This window comes from Chelmon rostratus, chromosome 4 (genome assembly GCF_017976325.1).
Source record: "Chelmon rostratus isolate fCheRos1 chromosome 4, fCheRos1.pri, whole genome shotgun sequence".
NCBI classification, from domain to species: domain Eukaryota; kingdom Metazoa; phylum Chordata; class Actinopteri; order Chaetodontiformes; family Chaetodontidae; genus Chelmon; species Chelmon rostratus.
Genome location: NC_055661.1, coordinates 19903402 through 19921911, shown reverse-complemented (window position 1 = coordinate 19921911; position 18510 = coordinate 19903402). Strand labels below are relative to the sequence as shown.

The 18510-nt window shown below is 44.0% G+C and overlaps 1 protein-coding gene across 1 annotated transcript; it reads left to right on the top strand.

The window, feature by feature from the left end:
• The first annotated feature begins 1226 nt into the window (after window positions 1-1226).
• On the top strand, window positions 1227-17771 carry shc2 (SHC (Src homology 2 domain containing) transforming protein 2). Its single transcript, XM_041935713.1, has 13 exons — window positions 1227-1988; window positions 5376-5446; window positions 7862-7922; window positions 8045-8164; window positions 8703-8756; window positions 8979-9030; window positions 13242-13368; window positions 14011-14191; window positions 14655-14748; window positions 15942-16115; window positions 16240-16568; window positions 16766-16917; window positions 17640-17771. The coding sequence occupies exons 1-12, from the start codon at window positions 1227-1229 to the stop codon at window positions 16892-16894; spliced, it is 2154 nt and encodes a 717-aa protein (XP_041791647.1). The 3' UTR covers window positions 16895-16917; window positions 17640-17771.
• Window positions 17772-18510: the final 739 nt, after the last annotated feature.

Here is an 18510-nt window from a genome sequence, read left to right as displayed (position 1 = left end):
AATGTGAGGAGCTGAAAGGATCGTGCTGAGATGGTTGATTGCTCTCCAGGGAGGCGGCTGGGAGGGAGGCTGAGAACAGAATTCAGACAGATGGGATTGGGTGGATGTTTTCACACACTGAGTCCCTTATGAGTGTGGCTGCATTGTTGCCTCTGTTAAATTTTTGTCTATCGTCAGGACAAATGGAGTTACGCATCCCCCCACACACACATCAACTCACAAAATACACTTTAACTAATTGGATGAGACTCGTGCTGGTCTTGCCGCACAATGACAATCAATGTCTTAGTTAATGTTTTTATTTTGTATTTCAATATCATCCTATTAATGGGTATCGCTGTAGTAAGTTGTGTTTTTGTGCATGTTCCATACAACATTCTTGTTTGCATTTTGAGCTTTCTAGACTAGCTATAATAGCATTCCTTTACTGACACTAATTATAGGATGCTTATTAGAAATTAGCAAAATATACTGACAGATACAAAATATATTGATACTGGGGACAAATATATGCCAAATACTGCTTCCTCGCTGGAACCAATGAATGCTTGCTTATTCTTCAAATGAGTGTTGCTTAGAGTAACCCAGAGTAATATAATCTCATCTATAACCTTAATATGTATTTTTATTTGTTTGCCGCAATATTCATTGATAGCATTGTTCATTTTTTGAGAGCTTTGAAATATTGCTGCTAACCTGGCCTAAAGGCAACGTGCATGGACACATTGCACATTCATTTGAAGAATCTCCTTTATTCAGGAAAAAATAAAATGCTCTGCAGGGTGTGAATATGTGTGTGTGTGTGTGTGTGTGTGTGTGTGTGGTTCAGGCAGATGTGTTTTAGCTAATACAGTCTGAGAGCAGCCGGGCAGGGCAGGGCTAATAGACCCAATGACATCATCCAAAGAGAGAGAGGGAGCGACTGGGAGCATAGAGCGAGCTTGCCTGAGGGAGTGAGAGGAAGCAGGCCAGCTCAGACAGAGAGGAGAGTGGCATGAGTGTGGGACAGTGTGTGTGCCTGTGTGTGAACGGGAGAGGACCAGACAACATTCACATGACAAGGATATAGGACTACACCTGGAAGATTTTCTCTCTAGTTTTCTCCCCTTTTTCCATTAAACCTCTCCCCCCTCCCCTTTCCCCTTCCCCCTCCCTGCCCCCCTTCCCCCCCATCCTCTGGCAGTTATCCCCCCTCTCAGCTCCTGCTTCAGGCGGCTCCTCCGGGCATGCTCCTTAAGCCAAAGTATGGCCGCTTTCGCAACGAGTCTGTGACCTCCTCCGACGACCTGATGCAGAGCCTAGCCATGAGCGGCAAAGTTGTGGCCACACCGGTGGTCCCTTCCTCCACCCCGAGCCTTCCTCTGCCTCCCCTGCCTCCTCTGGACCCCGCTGCCAGATCATCTAACCCTGCTGGGGCTGCAGCCCTGGCTGACTCCCCTGGCCTGGATGGAGAACAGGATGCCACCACTACCTTCTGCATGCTCATCCCTAAGATGCCCCAGTGGAAGTTCTCCAACTCCCTGCTCAGCCGGAGCCCGTCCAACTCCAGCTCCAGCTCCAGCTCCAGCAAGGACTCGGGAAAGGCAGCAGAAGCTCCTTCCCAGGCCTCCCTTTCTTCATCATCACAGAGGGCCAGTGGTGCGACCACAGCCAGCGGCCCTGTGGCCAGTCTCGCGGCGGTGCTTAACTCCTGTGACCCTGTTTGTGTCAGCCCCTGTTCCTTGCAGGCCATTCGAGGGCAGAGGGTGGTTACAGCAGCAAACTCTGCCAGCCCGGGGGGCCACGGATTTGGGGCCACAGAGGCCATGGCGAGCCCCGGGGGATCCAGCAGCTCCAGGTCAGGAATGAACCGCAGGACAAGGGTGGAAGGCATGTGGCTGGGGGGAGAGGACTTCAACCAGAAGGGTAGCTTCATCCACAAGCCCTCTCAAGGCTGGCTGCACCCTGACAAGAAGATTGCAGGACCAGGGGCCTCTTATATTGTCAGGGTGAGTCAGTGGGAATGTGTTTGTAATGCATACTTGTATAACCATTGGGAAGGCACATCCACCTAATTTAGGATTTGTTTTGAAAGTGTGTACAGTGCTCAGATATTAATTAGCTACTCACAGGAGCCAATGACCCACATAATATTAATGACCCCATTGAAAGGTTGGTCTATCTGGGTGGGAAACAAAAGGACACCACAGCATCAGGCAGTTTGTTATGCAGCTCATGTGGCGAGGGCTGGGGAATACATAATTTAATCCAGATAGATGGCTTGGTGTGGCTGGTAGGGAGACTGCGTCAGGATAGCACACAGGCGTCAGGGTGGAGGAAGATAAACCATGAAATTATGTACGCAGACTGGAGCCGGCATCATTATTTTGCTGCACTGTTTATCGTAGGTTGTATGCATAATATACTACACTTTAAAACAATGCCCATCTGTATTTATAGTGCATGTAACCTGTGTTTGCTTGTGAGCGCCCACTGTAAGCTTATGGGAGTGGTGTTCTTTGTGTGGTTTTTGGGATTGTTTACATTCATGTGTGCAATGATTTTATCCATAAAATGTGATTTACAATCCCTCAGCAGAGTGAATCCCAATCTTTATCATAGTTAGTATCATTATAGACTGCTTGAATGGCAAAGAGTACTCCAGCGCTTTATGTTTTATTGAAAATAAGCTCAGGCTGCATGAAGAAGTGTCCCAGAGAGACATGAGTGATTCTTGATTAAAAAGGCAGTTTTGTCCTCTCAAGAGGAATCTTTGTCTGTATGTGCTTGTGATTTGTGTTTACAAAGGGTTACCATCCCAAGCAGACTGCTTGACGTCAATGTCAATGATCTAACCTCAGCGATCCCCCCACGCCTCCCCTCCTCCTCAAACTAATGGCGTGGCTCTTGATTAGCCCAGTCCGGGGCCCAAGCACACTTTCTAATGGCATTATACAGGCACCATTCATTCCTATATTCAATTACAGTTAATCACAGTCATTTGCATCATGTGATGTTGAAGGGGTATGGGAGGGGTCCAATGATGAGTGCGTACGAGCTCTCACCACCACGCAGGGCTTTCTGAGATTCATAACAAGTGCTGCTCTAATATCTGATTGATATCTCAGTCAACAAGCTTTTAACAGCTTCTCTGAAGGTGTGCCGCGATCATTTTAGATGATCTGTGCAGGCTAACGTTTGAGATGCATTTCAGGACAGCTAAAGCAGGGCTGTACATGCAATTCAGTGGTGACTCTGTGCAGGGAGGAGTACTTGCTGCATGTGTTAGTGTCAAAGTGACAGTAGATTTCTGCTGTGCTATGCCATTTTTAATCAGCATAGCTACCACGGTGCACAGCTCTCTCTCCCTCTATCTGTTTCAATGCTTCTCTCTCTCTCTCTCTCTCTCTCTCTCAATCACACACAGACACTCCTCTGCTGGGAAACACACAGATATGATTCTTAGTAGCCTATTGGTTTCCTCCTTTACACTTTCTCTTTGTCAGGCTCTGTGTCTGGCCTGCATCTGCCATCTTTGACAGCCAGGACACTGCAGCAACCGTCAAACAAAGCACTGCAGCTGCCAAAGCAGCCACCATTTAGAGAGCTATATTAAAACCAGGCAGCTATCCCCTTAAAGTCTGATGTGATGTATTTCTCTGTGAAATTATGAACATCTGTAATGTTAGTTTTTGTTGCTACTGGTGCATTTTCCAAAAAGGTGGTGCAACAACTATATTTTGTAGTCTAAAATCTGCTGTGAGCGCTGCACAGAAGCATGAAATTAGAAGGAACTTGAAAAATGTGCATTAGCGTTACCATTCATAAGATTGCATTACAAACAAAGCAGGACTGTATGTACTGAACTTAAAAACAAACCCAATCCAGTTACTGTTTGTTAACATCCAGCTGTCCTCAGTATCTGTCCATCATCTGCCCATCCCTCGTTACACAGCTTGCATGCTTCTTGACCTTGCCTTGCCGTAATGGTAAAATGAAAACATATTAGACAATGAGATGGGCTCAGGACGTTTTCTACATTGATAAACAATAAAACCACTATCGAGGATTTATCTCGAAGAAGGCAGCCGCGATGCAACAAAGTTTGAAGGCTGGGATTATTAAATTTCTGAGGAATGCTTCTTGGATGGAAAGTCAGTGTCCCTGCAGTCCAAGGAAGAGCGTGTTAGAGGATTGGCCAAAAGGAGAGGAGTGCAGATAGGGTGATAGAAGAGAGGATGCGTTGTATCAGCACATGAGTGTGTGACAATGGAGGCATTGGCAGAGAGAGGGAAAGAAAAAAGAGAGAAATAATTTTCTTGATGGAAGACTTCCCCCCCATCTCCAAATCTGGTTAGAAAGCTCATTAAGCTCTCAGGCTCAAAGGTTGCTATCTGTCTGCCTCTCTGTTTGTTTGTATGGCTGCTGCGTTGTCTGTCTGCTGTCTGTTGCAATCACAGACAATCCTGGAAATTGCGCTACATATGACATTGACTGAGCCAAAGTGCTGCAGGACAGAGATCACGTAAATTATGTAGCACTGAATTAGTTTCACGAGCTTGTGTATTTGCTGCGGCGTTTTGCACCACTGAATTTTGCACGAGGTTTGAGATGAGATCTTGTATGAGGAGTCTTTTTTCGAGCAGCTGAAAAACAGCAGGATCGGTCACTTATAATTTCACAAACGATGCTCACATTTAACTCAAAGTCACAGGGTTAGTTTTCATTATGAGGATGTTCCACAGATGTCACTCACAGCTCCATCTTTTCACGTAAACCTCGCAATTATGCAAATAAGTATGGGACACCCTCACATATATTGATTGTGTACACAAACGCTCTCACACTCGTGGCTTCCCCCAGAGGCCGAAGAAGCTGCAGTTTGTCCATGATTTGGAGCTCTTAGTGCTGCTAATCTAGTCAAGGTGCCATTAGCACCTCAACCTGACAGCCATTAGGAAGCTGCTCAGCTGGCTGCTCCCCACTGGAGTACAGTTTAATGGCCTCTATGTGGATTTGAGTTGAAGCACTGTTGGAAATAGTCATACTTAGAATTGAGGATTAGATATTATATTCTCTGGGAATGTCACACTAACATACTGTTTTGAAGTTTAACTCCAAATGTAATGTTTGCTATATATGTTTTAAATGATATATTTCAAACATACTTATTCATTATATATGTTAATGTCCTTTTATTTTTGCAGCGTTTATTTTTCAAGTTATCCTACATTTCTAAGATACCTAATCTCTATTTTCTTTTAAACTGTTGCATTTACAGCACTGCACATGACAAGTTCATAATTACATTGAAAGGAGCTTCTAATCTTGACCAAAATCTGTCCACTGCCATGTTTTAACCCCCATGTCTCTGTTTGGTTTGTTTCTTTTTGCAGTACATGGGCTGCATTGAAGTATTAAGATCAATGCGCTCCCTGGACTTCAACACACGGACTCAGGTGACAAGGTAAGCCGGTGGCCGCCTTTGTTGTTTGTGGTGAGTCAGGAGAATTTGATCCAACATGTATGAGATGACTATGATATCAAACTACTACCAGCGGTGTGTCAGCTCTGGGCTGTTAGTTAGAGTATGGTTTTATTTTCATATTAAGTCAATGTGACATGTGGAATGATAGATAAACAGAGTCACACCTGTAGCTTATTGTTTAAAACAGCAAATTTTGCAGGAAATGTAGAAAAACTTCATTCTTGCTTCTCTGACAGCAACACAATTTTTAAATTCTTGTAGTTTATTTTGCTAAACTCAGCCAGTTGCAGTGGAGATGTAATGCCAATGCAAGTATAAAACATGTGAATCAAAGCTGAAGTCACAAGGGTTTGCACAAGGGCAGCACTGCAGTGTTGTGTGTCCCAGTTAAGAGGCGAGCAAAATCTACTGTACATGTGCTCAGTAGCAGGATAGGTCATGATATGCTATGTATGAAACTATTCCCCAGGGCCTCAGCATGTCTGTGTGTTTTTATGCCCTACATGTGGTGCTATTGTTATAAAAGCAGTGTCCTTTGCAAGCCTCACGGGAGAAGTGTGCTCCCCCGATGCCCCCGCTCCCCCTCTGTGTCTCACCCTCCTCTCTCTCCTCCACGATCGATCGGCAGTAATCGGAGCCCACCCTGCATCCAAGGCTTAAGTGCAGGGGGAGGAGGCAGCAGAGATGGAGTGATAGAGAGGGAGATCCATTATTGATGATGTTTGCTAATGACTGTGGAAAGCTGCAGTGGTCCCCATGAACGCGCCGTGCTGGATAATGTCTGCGGTTGTAACTTCTTGAGGAGGAGGAGGAGGAGAGTTCAAAACAAAACAGCAAAACAAAACATTAGCAAAGGGAGAAGCCGTACTGAACACAAGCAGACGACAGCAGGCCGTGTTAGCATGACTGATTGCACGACATCAGTTCAGTCATCGCTGTTTTAGAGCACTGATGACGAATGTGTCTTGATTTTGCATCCATGGGGTTATTTGATTTTCAGCATGTTTGCCCTTAGTTTAATTCACTGCAGCCTTTTCCATTCAGCAGCACGTGTGAGGTAATTTATCAGTGGCCGCTTTAAAACGTGCTGCACTTCCAAATGTTCCCGTGATGCTAATGAAACGAGCCTCGGGCCTTTGATTCCTTGGGGAAGATGGAAGCGGCCATCTGTCCCACAACACAAAAGTCAGTGACTGTCTTAATCAATCTGACCAACTTTTTGAGCATATGTTAATTGCTGCTGGATTCAAAACCAGCATTTTAAAGTCAGAGTCTCTATTATGTATTTTAAGTTGGCCTTTTTTCACCTTGACGGCTTGTACACAAGCTAATTTACTCCTGAAAAAACCACAACTTCAACATTCAGTGCTTGTCAGAATTTCGAAAATGCACTTCAGCTCTTAGATTTGAAGAAGTTGCACTCTCCCCACAGCACTCTCTGTGTCACGGCGTGATAATGAGGGCCAGCATATTATAGCAGGGCAGATTCCGAGGCTGCAGAGAAAAACAACAACAACGGCCCATCTCCCTCCTCCTCCTCCTCCTCCCCTGTTGCCCTCTCATCAGCATGAGTCATTCGAACAGCGTGGTGTTTTTTCAAAAATCCCTGAGAAGACCTTTACTCGAGATGGGGCCCGGGACGCTGCTTTTTAAATATTTACGAGCCACTTGATAGGGGCAGCTGGGTTCTTGACTGCTGTCCTCGCTGTCCCCTGGCAGCGAGAGCGCGAGCTCCAGCCTCAAATCCACTTTATGCCTCGCTCCCGCCATCAGACACACAGGGGACAGGAGCTTTAAAGGCCCATTAGGCAGCCATTCCCAGGAGTTATGGCAGCGTCACTGCAAAGTGGTAACAAATCTGCAGAAAGAATTGCACTGTGGAAAATAAATGTGAATAATGATGCCGTAAAGAATGAGCAGAAGATGTGGAACTGCACAGACCCTTTTGGCTCAAATGATGTTTATTCTTCCCAAATTTGACAGGGAGTTGAACTTGAGTGTGATAAACACTGTAGACGATGGTGATTGCTTTCTTTCTGTAAGGTCCTCGAGCACCATTGTCAAGAACTAGTTTAGCAGTTGTGAGCAGACCTGCTGGAAATCTTTTCTTGATCTTTGAACTGTGATTGGTCTGTGACCTCTGACCTCAGCCCGAGGGAGGGAGCACAAAGCTTCTGTTCATGTTTAACCTCAGGTTTTTCCATCTCTGGGATGCAGCAGTTGTTTTGTAGCCTCACATGTAAAACCCCTCACGCTGTGACCACATTTGGGTGCACAGTCAACAGGAATCTACATGATTGTTCCAGAATAAATGTGTCCTTGTAGCCATTTGCTCAGTGGCCAGTGTGTCCCACCACAGTCTGACCTCTGACCTTTCTTCATCCCTATAATTAGGGAAGCCATCAACAGGCTGTGTGAAGCTGTGCCAGGCGGAAAGGGAGCCTGGAGGAAGAAGGTTAATAGCAAATTTTAATCTTGTTGCATGCTTAATTATGCTGTTGAAAATGACTGATTTTACCCCTGCTGGAGGACTAGATGGGCTCAAGTCTTCTACTCGTCTTCCTCTCTCTCATGTAGGCCCTGAACAAAGCTCTCCAGTCCGTCATGGGGAAGAGTAACCTGCGATTTGCAGGCATGAGTATTGCAGTGAATATTTCCATAGATGGTCTTGGTCTCCTTATCCCTACCACGCGACAGGTATGATGCTAAACCGCCTTAAATTTATCTGTACAAGGATTAGACTGATATATTTAGATATATTAGAAGAGACCTCTGTGACCACAAACACTATCACAACACCACTTTCATTTTTAATTTTTATGAATTCATTCAGTTTTTGACTTTCAGTAAAGATGTGTATCAATTAATTTCCCCTTTAAGTGTCAATCCCTCAAAAATAAATGTGGAAATAAATGTGGTGTTCATTGATTTTTACATAACATCTGACAGAATTTCAGTGCTCCACAGTGGTTTACATGACGTTCAGAGGCATTTCCTGCTCGCTGAGAAGAACAGTAACGGTTGTGTAGTTTCACAAAACTACAGCTACTCTCCACTTTAGTTTTGGTTTCACTTCAAAAGTCCAACTTTTGAACTCCGGTTTGTACGTCATTAAAACAGTCCTCCTTTCTTCTTGTCCATTTGTGTTGTTAATATTGATATGAATTAATAATGACTTGTTAAAGTAGAATATTGGCAAACCTCTTCCTTTCTTGCACCCACTTGTCTCTTTCAGGTGATAGCACACCATCCCATGCAGTCCATCTCATTCGCCTCTGGGGGCGACACGGTGAGTGCAGCCTTTAACGCCCGCCTCTCCTTCATGTTGTTGTTGTTGTTGTTGTTGTTGTTGTTGTTGTTGTTGTTGTTGCTGTTGCAGACTGCACATATCTGACCGGACTCCATTTTACTGGTTTCCAATCTCATGACCGGAGAATCAATGAGGGCTTTAATTTAGTTACATAGGTCTAATTTATCTGCTCAAATTGAATTTTTCTCCTGTCTGTTGCAGGACACGCCTGATTATGTTGCATATGTGGCCAAAGACCCAGTGAATCAGAGGGGTAGGTCCTTCAGTGCCTGTTTCATAACCATCAATACTGGACTGTGTCTTAAACATGGATTACTCAGATCAGATGTGTTTTATGATGCCACACTTTTTGTAAGAAGTTACATATAGTATATTTTTTACAAAATAATTCTCCAATTAAATTATTCCTGATAGGGATGCACGATAACTGTTTTTTAAAACCGATACCGATAACCGATAACTTTCAGCTCCTAAAGGCCGATACCGATAACCGATAACACACACATATACCTGATATCATGACATCAATACCACCAACAAAACCAAAATCAGTTTTGACTCTTTAAATGAAGAGATATTTATTTTTATTTTATTTATTCCAATGAAAAACTATTGGTAAGCCTCTCAAACATGTTCTTAAAGCTATCAAACAAACCTATTTGATATCTCACATCAATTTAAATAAGGTGCATTACTTACTGATATAAAAAATAAAGGCCCCTTGAAATGATGCAAATACATGCATCAGGATTACAAACTGAAAAAGTGCATTCCAAAAGTTTACAAAAAATAAATATACATAGAAGATTAATGCACTGGCGCAAGTTAGATTCAAACAAGGGTTGGTTATGTTTCAGGTGACTGATCAGGTCTGATCACACACTGACATGACATACTGACATGACACACTGACATCACACTGTGACATCACATCACACACTGACATCACATGGTGACATCACACACTGACATCACACGGTGACATCACACAGTGATGTCACACGGTGATATCACACGGTGACATGACACGCTGACATTACACTGTGACATCACATCACACACTGACATCACACGCTGACATCACACGGTGACATCACACACTGACATCACACGGTGACATCACACAGTGACATCACACGGTGACATCACACACTGACATCACACGATGACATCACACAGTGACATCACACACTGACATCACACAGTGAAATCACAGTGACATCACACACTGACATCACACACTGACATCACACGGTGACATCACACGATGACATCACACACTGACATCACACACTGACATCACAGACTGTGAAATCACAGTGACATCACACACTGACATCACAGACTGTTGTCTGTGACATCACATCACATGCTGACATCATACGCTGACATCACACAGTGACATCACACACTGACATCACACGGTGACATCACACACTGACATCACACGGTGACATCACACGGTGACATCACCCACTGACATCACACGGTGACATCACATGGTGACATCACACACTGACATCACACGGTGACATCACCCACTGACATCACACGGTGACATCACACACTGACATCACACACTGACATCACACACTGACATCACACTGTGAAATCACAGTGACATCACACTGTGACATCACACACTGACATCACAGACAACACTGTGACATCACATCACACACTGACATCATACGCTGACATCACACGGTGACATCACACACTGACATCACACGGTGACATCACACACTGACATCACACACTGACATCACACGGTGACATCACACAGTGACATCACACTGTGACATCACACAGTGACATCACACACTGACATCACGCACTGACATCACACTGTGAAATCACAGTGACATCACACTGTGACATCACACACTGACATCACAGACAACACTGTGACATCACAGATCACACTGAGTAACCACGGTAACAGGGTTTAACATGAAATATTTCCAGTTTATCAGAAGTGAAAAGTGGTGGAAGTGGTTGTAACTTCTTTACATTTGATCTAACAGCTCAGTTTCTGTTTCTGTAACTCTGCCTCCAAGTAATCAAAGTAAAAAATGAAGTGCTTCTTTTCCAACATGTTAAAATAAACCTTCTGGACGCTGCAGCTTCACATCAGAATTAAAAACTGACTCAGATTCACTTTGTTCATTCAGGTTTGGTAAACAAACAGCTGTGAGCTCAACAACACCAACAAGCACTAAAACACTGACCTGATAGTGGCGCTGATGAAAAGGATCAATTCACTTATTAATATTCATCTTGAGGGGAACATGAACTTCTGAACCACATTTATTAGTCATCAAACATCTGCTGAGATGTTTCAGTTGTTTCCATGGCGGCAGCCCGGCGCTCTGAAACTTCACCATCGACACCTTCTGTCAACCTGTGTCTGTCCCTCGGCTCTTTGACATTTGACCTTTCCTCGTGAAGCAACAGGAAGTCTTTCTGCTGACATCGGTGACGTCAGACACACAAAAACGACGAGAGAGACCTTGTCGTCTGCTCGGCATTTCTATTTAAACAAACTGAAAAAGTGCATTCCTCAATGAAAACAAAAATAATGCACAGTGCATATCGTACTGACAGAAGTTAGAAGACGGCACTCTTAAATACTCAATTCTGATTGGTCAATCGCGAAAATTCAGCGGTGTTCCTAACAGTCACAGACTAAAGGGGCAATCCCTAAATGTACCAAGCTCAATAACACATCGCCAGCTGATTTGAGAGGCAAATATGGAGCATTTTCCGTGCATTATTTTTAATTTGTTTGGAGAGGACCAAACACTTGGCTGGAGAATGATGTCCCCAGCAAAAAAGACGAGAAAAGTAAAGAACAACGCTGGACCGACAGCAGGAGCGATATTAAGACACAAAAGACTTGAGGACGCAGAGATTGACCAGATTGAAGCCGACAGACACGAAAAAAACACCAAAAGAAACACAGCATGGACGATTGGTCTGCTAAAAGACTGCTTAGTGGAGACAAAACTGGAGTCAGATTTTTTAATGTCTGACGCTGAAAGCAGAAATCAGCTGATGCAAGACTTTTATCCATCAGTCCGAAAAAATAGCGGTAAACCAAACACTGTCTCCAGCTACGTCTCTCTCGGGTCTGGGATATCCCGTCACTTCTCCACATTTGACATGATTTCGCTGAATATCTGTAAAGTAATAAGTTTTCCTGCCTGCCCGCCTGCGCACAGTGAGGCGGTTGCTAGGCAACGTACGCGTTTACTCTCAGAGCCGCTGCGCAGTGAGAGCGGTCACAGGCGAGAGTAGACTCATTTTAAATCAATAAAATATGTTTTAATCAGTATTTTGTGTCACACTATTGAATGCTTTAGTAGTAAGCCGTATCCTAAGCGGGATAACGTATAGTGAGCAGTTTCCTACGGAGAAGCGTCGCGTCGGGCTTCTGTGTCATCCTGAAGGAAGATACATGATCCCTTACTTAGACTTATCTATGTAAACAAACTGAAGAAGGGCAGTCGATAGTAAGTCAAGCACCATCACGTCCATGATTAAATCTTCAATAACCTGAGCCCGTGGGTCATCTTTGGCAAATTTCTTGGACTTTTCGAAAGCCTCGCCGACGCGTAAGTCCCGGTGGCTTCTTTGCAGCTGGCTTGCTAACGTTAGCGTCTTTAGCAGGCCGGGCGTCCTTATACGCTTTCCAAACTCCGTCAAAACGGTGGTTATGTTTCAGGTGACTGATCAGGTATTAAAGCTTGTGCCATTTCTCGCTCCTAGTGGAACTCGCTTGAACATGTGTTACGAATAACCAGCGAACTGTCTCCTTCGGAAACTTTGAAGAAGTCTGAACTCTGTTTTCATAATCACGCTGTACCGCATGTTGCATTCAAGGTGTAACGTACAATCCCCCGTTCCCTCGTTTGCCAGTCGTTCTTTCGGCCTATTTAAGTTCATGTTTCTATTTTTTGTGTGTAACATGTGAAGAAATATTGCGAATGTTGATTCAAGCCAGCCACTAGCAAAATTATGACCAAGTTAACGAGTTGTTTTCTGGCATGAGGGGGTATTCTTGATTTTTCCCAGTGAGAAGAGTTTTTCTTATTATACTAACGTCACTTGAACGCAGCATTCACTGCAAGCCATTCTGGGCTCATAGTGGGAGCGAGGCACTGCCGTGCTGACAAAAACACATGTTATCGGGGCTGTTCGTCATGATATCGGACTTATCGGAATGACGTCATAATTTCCTGTTATCGGCCCGCTAACTATCGGGCCGATAATTATCGTGCATCCCTAATTCCTGATATGAAAATGGACCTTACGATGACCTATGCTATGTTTATTGATTTAGAATATAAATCACCAATATTTTTGAGCAAATTATCACAGCCATTAAAAAGAATAACATCAAAATGATCATACAGCGTTTAAAATAGTGTGATTAACGCCTCTCCTTTTTGTCTCCTTCAGCGTGTCACATTCTGGAGTGCTCGGACGGTTTAGCCCAGAGCGTCATCAGCACCATCGGCCAAGCCTTCGAGCTGCAGTTCAGACAGTACCTACACAGTCCTCCCAAGACCATGGCGTCTGTGGAGAGGTAATATGCCAAACTTATGGCTTGACAAATTGACAACCACAGGAAGTGAAGGTGGCTCTTCTTTATTTATCAAAGCATTAATTTTGACATCAATACTGACCGTGAGTCCTGCATAAAAGAGCTCAGTACCACAAAAACCTGATCTGCTGTGCAACTCTCAGATTCCTTTGTTATTTATGACAAGGAGACGTGATAGTTTGTTCTTGTCTTACCTCAGAATCTATCCTATAACACTGATCCCCACTTCTCACCCCTACGAGCAAACCTCAGGTGTTGCACTGATGCCGCTGCAGACGCTCAGGCCTGTTAGTCTTTTTCTGTTCTGGTTTCAAATGAACGCCTTCCTGCTGCCTCCAGCACCAGCTCTGGTGATCTATATAAATCTCTAGCAGATTTTATAGATCACTTTCGGATGTGGAGATGTCATCTGATCGGACTGAATCCATTTGAGAAGCCAGATCCGCTTATCATTATGCTCACTATTAATATCACTACACAGTGTAATAATGAAATCAGAATTATCAGCATAATTATTGTTTCACTTCTGGAAGTTGTGGTATTGATTATGAACACTTATACTGTTTTCACTGTAAAGGTCTGGACCTGCAGAAAACACATCTTTTCACTTGTGTCCCTCTTCAGGTCTGTGAGGACAGAAGAGCCGATGTGGGGGGAGGATGAGGACTTCTCGGACCACGATTACTACAACAGCATCCCAGGGAAGGAGCCTCCTATTGGGGGAGTGGTGGATTCCAGGCTCAGGCCCAGCGGAGCCCTGCTGGGTCACATCCACACCCAACCACAGAGCAAGACAGCAGCACAGGTGAATCACCAGGTGGAAGTACGTGAGCGTGGCGTGCAGCCTTATCATCTAATGTTATCTAATCGAGCCAGGCTCAAGCTAAACTCTGAGTTACCCACCTCATAAACCTGTGATTGATATGTTTTCCTGCTCCTTCCCTGTATTGTTTACATGGAACTTGACAGTCAGAGCATAAAAATACACTCCATAGCTGTCTCCCTGATGCGCCTGCACCAAAATTACCAGAGACAGATATGATTAGATAAAGAGCCTCGCCTCCTCGGTTGCCTACCGGGTTAGAGGAATCACCGCTCTCTCCCTGCAGCTTGTTCAAACATATGGTGACATGCTGTAGCTAATGTTTCAAACAGAGTGCCTCAAAACCATGTTAAGCAGGGACAAGACATGAGAGAGCTGTCCATTCAGGTACGGAGGCACAAATGTATTTAGGATGTGCTCTTCTGGTGTGCGTGTGGGTTCGCAGATGGGCTCACCAGCTAGGAGGGAGCAAGCATCTTATCCCCCAGGCCAGCTGTGCTATGAACTTCACTGGGACACTGAGACGACAGGAAGCTCAGGTGAGACGCCCTGTGGCGGTATGCAGGTATAACAGCTGGGAAAAATTGTTTTTTGGATGGACTTGGAGAGTGTGTTTGCTTTTCTCTCTGAAAATGTGGTACGGGTGGGGTCATCACTGCACTTTGCTCACATTCTGGCACAGACAGTGTTTGGACCCTTCTCGAGATCACCCTGGTTCTTTTTAATCAGGATGGGCGTGCAGATTAAAGACTTGGCTCAAGACTCGTGGTTCAAGTTGGCCGTCTTTTTTGATTGGAGGGAGGCTTGGACTGTCCGCAAGATTCTCTGAATTCCACTTGGATTGTTATGATAGCTAATCTTGACAAATTATTTTTATTAAGTGTCTGGAGGAATTCAGTGCATACTACACGAATATTTGTTTCCACAGATTTCTGTAATGGTCTCAGTTTCTCAGGATAAATGCTTTATTGAATTGTTATAGCATTATTAAAAACCAATATGAATAAGTCATTCAGCAGCTAAAAATCTTATCTGAATTTATGAAAAAAGAAGTCAACTGAATATGTATGGTTATAAAAATAAATTTTAAAAAGTACCTAAAGTTCCTAAAAATATCAGGAAGACTCATCTCATCCAATATTCACAGGAAACAATCTGCTCAAAATTCACCCAGATCCTCTGCACTGTACTGTTATTGTTACGCAATGAATATAATTTAAACATCTTTAAAATATGTCACCTAGCCAGGAGTTGTCAGCTTACTCCAGGATAGAAAAGGAAACAGGTTAGGAACCACTGAAATAATGAAAAAGGTTCAGACATCTTTAATGGTAGAAATCTGCAATAAACACTAAGCAGTTAACAATTTCTATTTAATTTTAATGTTGTGAAAACTTTTATTAGACAGTCACTAGTCAAGAGGCACAGAGCAAACAAGGGAAGAGCGAGGGAATCAAACCATGTGACATACGCTGTAACCAATCAGATGACTTCTTATTGGAGGCTAAATACAACTGGTGTAGAAACACATTCACTTTAGTGCAGAATGCAACTGGTTTAATTGTATTAGCTTATTTATAGACATAAGCTACAAATACTGTGGTGTCTGACAAACCTGAACCTTTCAAGTGATGATTTCAACCACTAGAGGGGGCCAAAAAATAAGACATAACATTTCTCTCACACACGTCCAGCCATAAGTCTGAAGTTTACTGAGAACTTCGTTTATCAGGTGTGACATCAGATGGTTACCTGTGTGCTGACGGCCAGCAACCAGGCAGCAGAGATTATGAGGAGCATCAGTATGTGAACACCCAGAGTCTGGAAAACCTGGATTCACGGTGGCCTGAAGGACACAGAGGGACCAGGGCACCTGACAGTCCCAAAAAGGACCTCTTTGACATGAGTAAGTCCTGACAATCGGCGTGACACATTCTGGCAGATATAAGGAAAATAAACTCACTTTTTGCACTTGAAAAGTACTGTAGAGTGACCATGCTTGCATCTGTGAAATACCACTGTTCCTGCAGGGCCCTTTGAGGACGCCCTGAAGCTCCACGAGGCCTGCGGCGGAGCTGCTGGGTCCGGTATGTCTGCCGCAGCTGGAGGTGTCCGGGTCCTGGAGGACCAGTGGCCTAGCCCCCCACGCCGCCGAGCCCCTGTGGCCCCAAACGAGGAGCAGCTCCGCAGGGAGACGTGGTACCACAGCCGCATGAGCAGACGGGACGCAGAGAGACTCCTGGTCCGGGATGGAGACTTCCTGGTCCGGGAGAGCACCACCAACCCTGGACAGTATGTGCTAACTGGCATGCACTGTGGCCTGCCAAAACACCTACTGCTGGTGGACCCGGAGGGAGTGGTGAGTCTACAAACAATCGAAAGCTGCTCACCAAAGACAAATCAAAGTTCATACTACTCTCATATAACGCTGGTGGTGGAGGTCTTTAGGAAGTCACCTATGAAGACTTAGCATTGTTTAATACAACAAATATATAGGAGGTTTGTACTGTTTGTGGTGAACTCAACAACTTACGTCCTCCCATCTCTCCCATACAGGTCAGAACTAAAGACATGTTATTTGAGAGCATAAGCCACCTTATCTCGTACCACCTGAAGAACGAGCTGCCTATAGTGGCAGCAGAGAGTGAACTCCACCTCAAACAGGTGGTCCGGAGGAAACAGTGAGCCACCTGACCCCGCATGGGACGGTAAGCATGCAGGACGCTGTATGTGTACAACCATTCTAAAGAAGGTGGGCTGCTGTGTCAAACAAAAATAAAACAGAATGTGATCATCTGCTTATCCTTTTTGGCATTTACTCAACTGGAAACAGTACAAAGACAATATATTTAATGTTTTATGTTATATATATCTGCTTATTCTGAATTTGATGCCAGCAACATGTTTCATACAAGTTTGGACAGGCGCAACAAAAGACTGAGAAAGCTGATGAATGCTCCCAAAACACCTGTTTGGGTCATTCCACAGGTTAATGGGTTGATTGGTAACAGGTGATAGTATCATGATTGGGTATAAAAGGAGCATCCTGGAAAGGCTCAGTCATTCACAAGCCAGGACGGAGCGAGGTTCACCACTTTGTGAACACATGATGGTATAAAGGCTGTTACTACGTGGCCTCAGGAACGCTGTGAAACTGTTGCTGATGAACACAGTTTGTTTACATTCTGTCTTTATTTACGTTTTACTAGGCGTCCCAACTTTTTTGGAATCTGGGTTGCATAAGTCTTATAGAAATGCATGTTTCAAGAATAAATAGCTGGTTGTTAACCTTGTTGGGGTGTAAAATGTGAGCATTACATTTCTGCCTGTGATAAATGGAAAAAAACATCTACATACAACCCTAAAAAATAACTGTTTGACCTTCAATCAGTGCTTAAGATTTTCCTTCTTTGTCTGCTGTATTTCACAGGTGAATTCTTGTGTCCCCATGCAACAACCACATCCAAAAGTGAATATGGAAATCATTTATCCCAGATGGATATTCATCTGGAACAAAGGACATCACTGCTAATTTCTTTCCATGAACAATTCTGCAAAGGAGAGTGAGGCATCTGACACCTCCTTGTACTTTCTCCGCCTTTTGCCTACCAGGATCAACCAAACTATCCCTCATCTGTCGTAAACTCCTCAGCATGCAGCTATTAAGCTAACAAACCAACCAGAATCCACAGCTTGACTCCTTTCAGAGTCGGAAAAATGGTCAAGCGCTGTCAAATACTGAAAGCGCCGACTGTTCGAAGAGGACCCAACTTCAGGAAATGAAATGAGGATTTCTTGCACAGAGAAGTAACGTCCAATAGCGAAGATCTTCCAGTATAGCACGACACGCCCAACAAATCAGTCACAGGTCGTCCACCGAACAAATAATGGACATCTGCCAGAACAAAACTTTGTCAGGTTGTTCAGTAGTTCATTTCTTTAAAAATGCAAGAAATGAAAATACTTTGACTGTTAGAGACAATTCCAGAAATGTCTGTTTCTTTGGAATGTAAAGACTGTTTGCTGTTACATGTGCACAGGTCTGAGATGGCACAACGGAAACACGCTGAACACGATTCAGTGCCGGATTTATCAAGCAGCCACACATTCTTCTGCAGCTTTTTGTTTGCTTGTGTGTCCATAACATAAAATATGATGCTATCTGCATATAGAAAGCCGAGTGGACATACAGTGCTTTGTTTTGAAAGGGGGACGTTTTTATCACATTTACCGTAGATATCTGTCATTTGTGTGTTCGTAGGGGCCGTTAAAGATATACTGTTTGTGCTGTATAAGCCTGT

Excerpts from the sequence above, each read along its gene's own strand:
- shc2 (XM_041935713.1), top strand. The coding sequence starts at position 1,227 with ATGCTCCTTAAGCCAAAGTATGGCCGCTTTCGCAACGAGTCTGTGACC. Across the intron at positions 9,031-13,241 it reads AGACCCAGTGAATCAGAGGG|CGTGTCACATTCTGGAGTGC; the intron begins GTAGGTCCTTCA and ends TGTCTCCTTCAG. Across the intron at positions 16,116-16,239 it reads AAAGGACCTCTTTGACATGA|GGCCCTTTGAGGACGCCCTG; the intron begins GTAAGTCCTGAC and ends CTGTTCCTGCAG.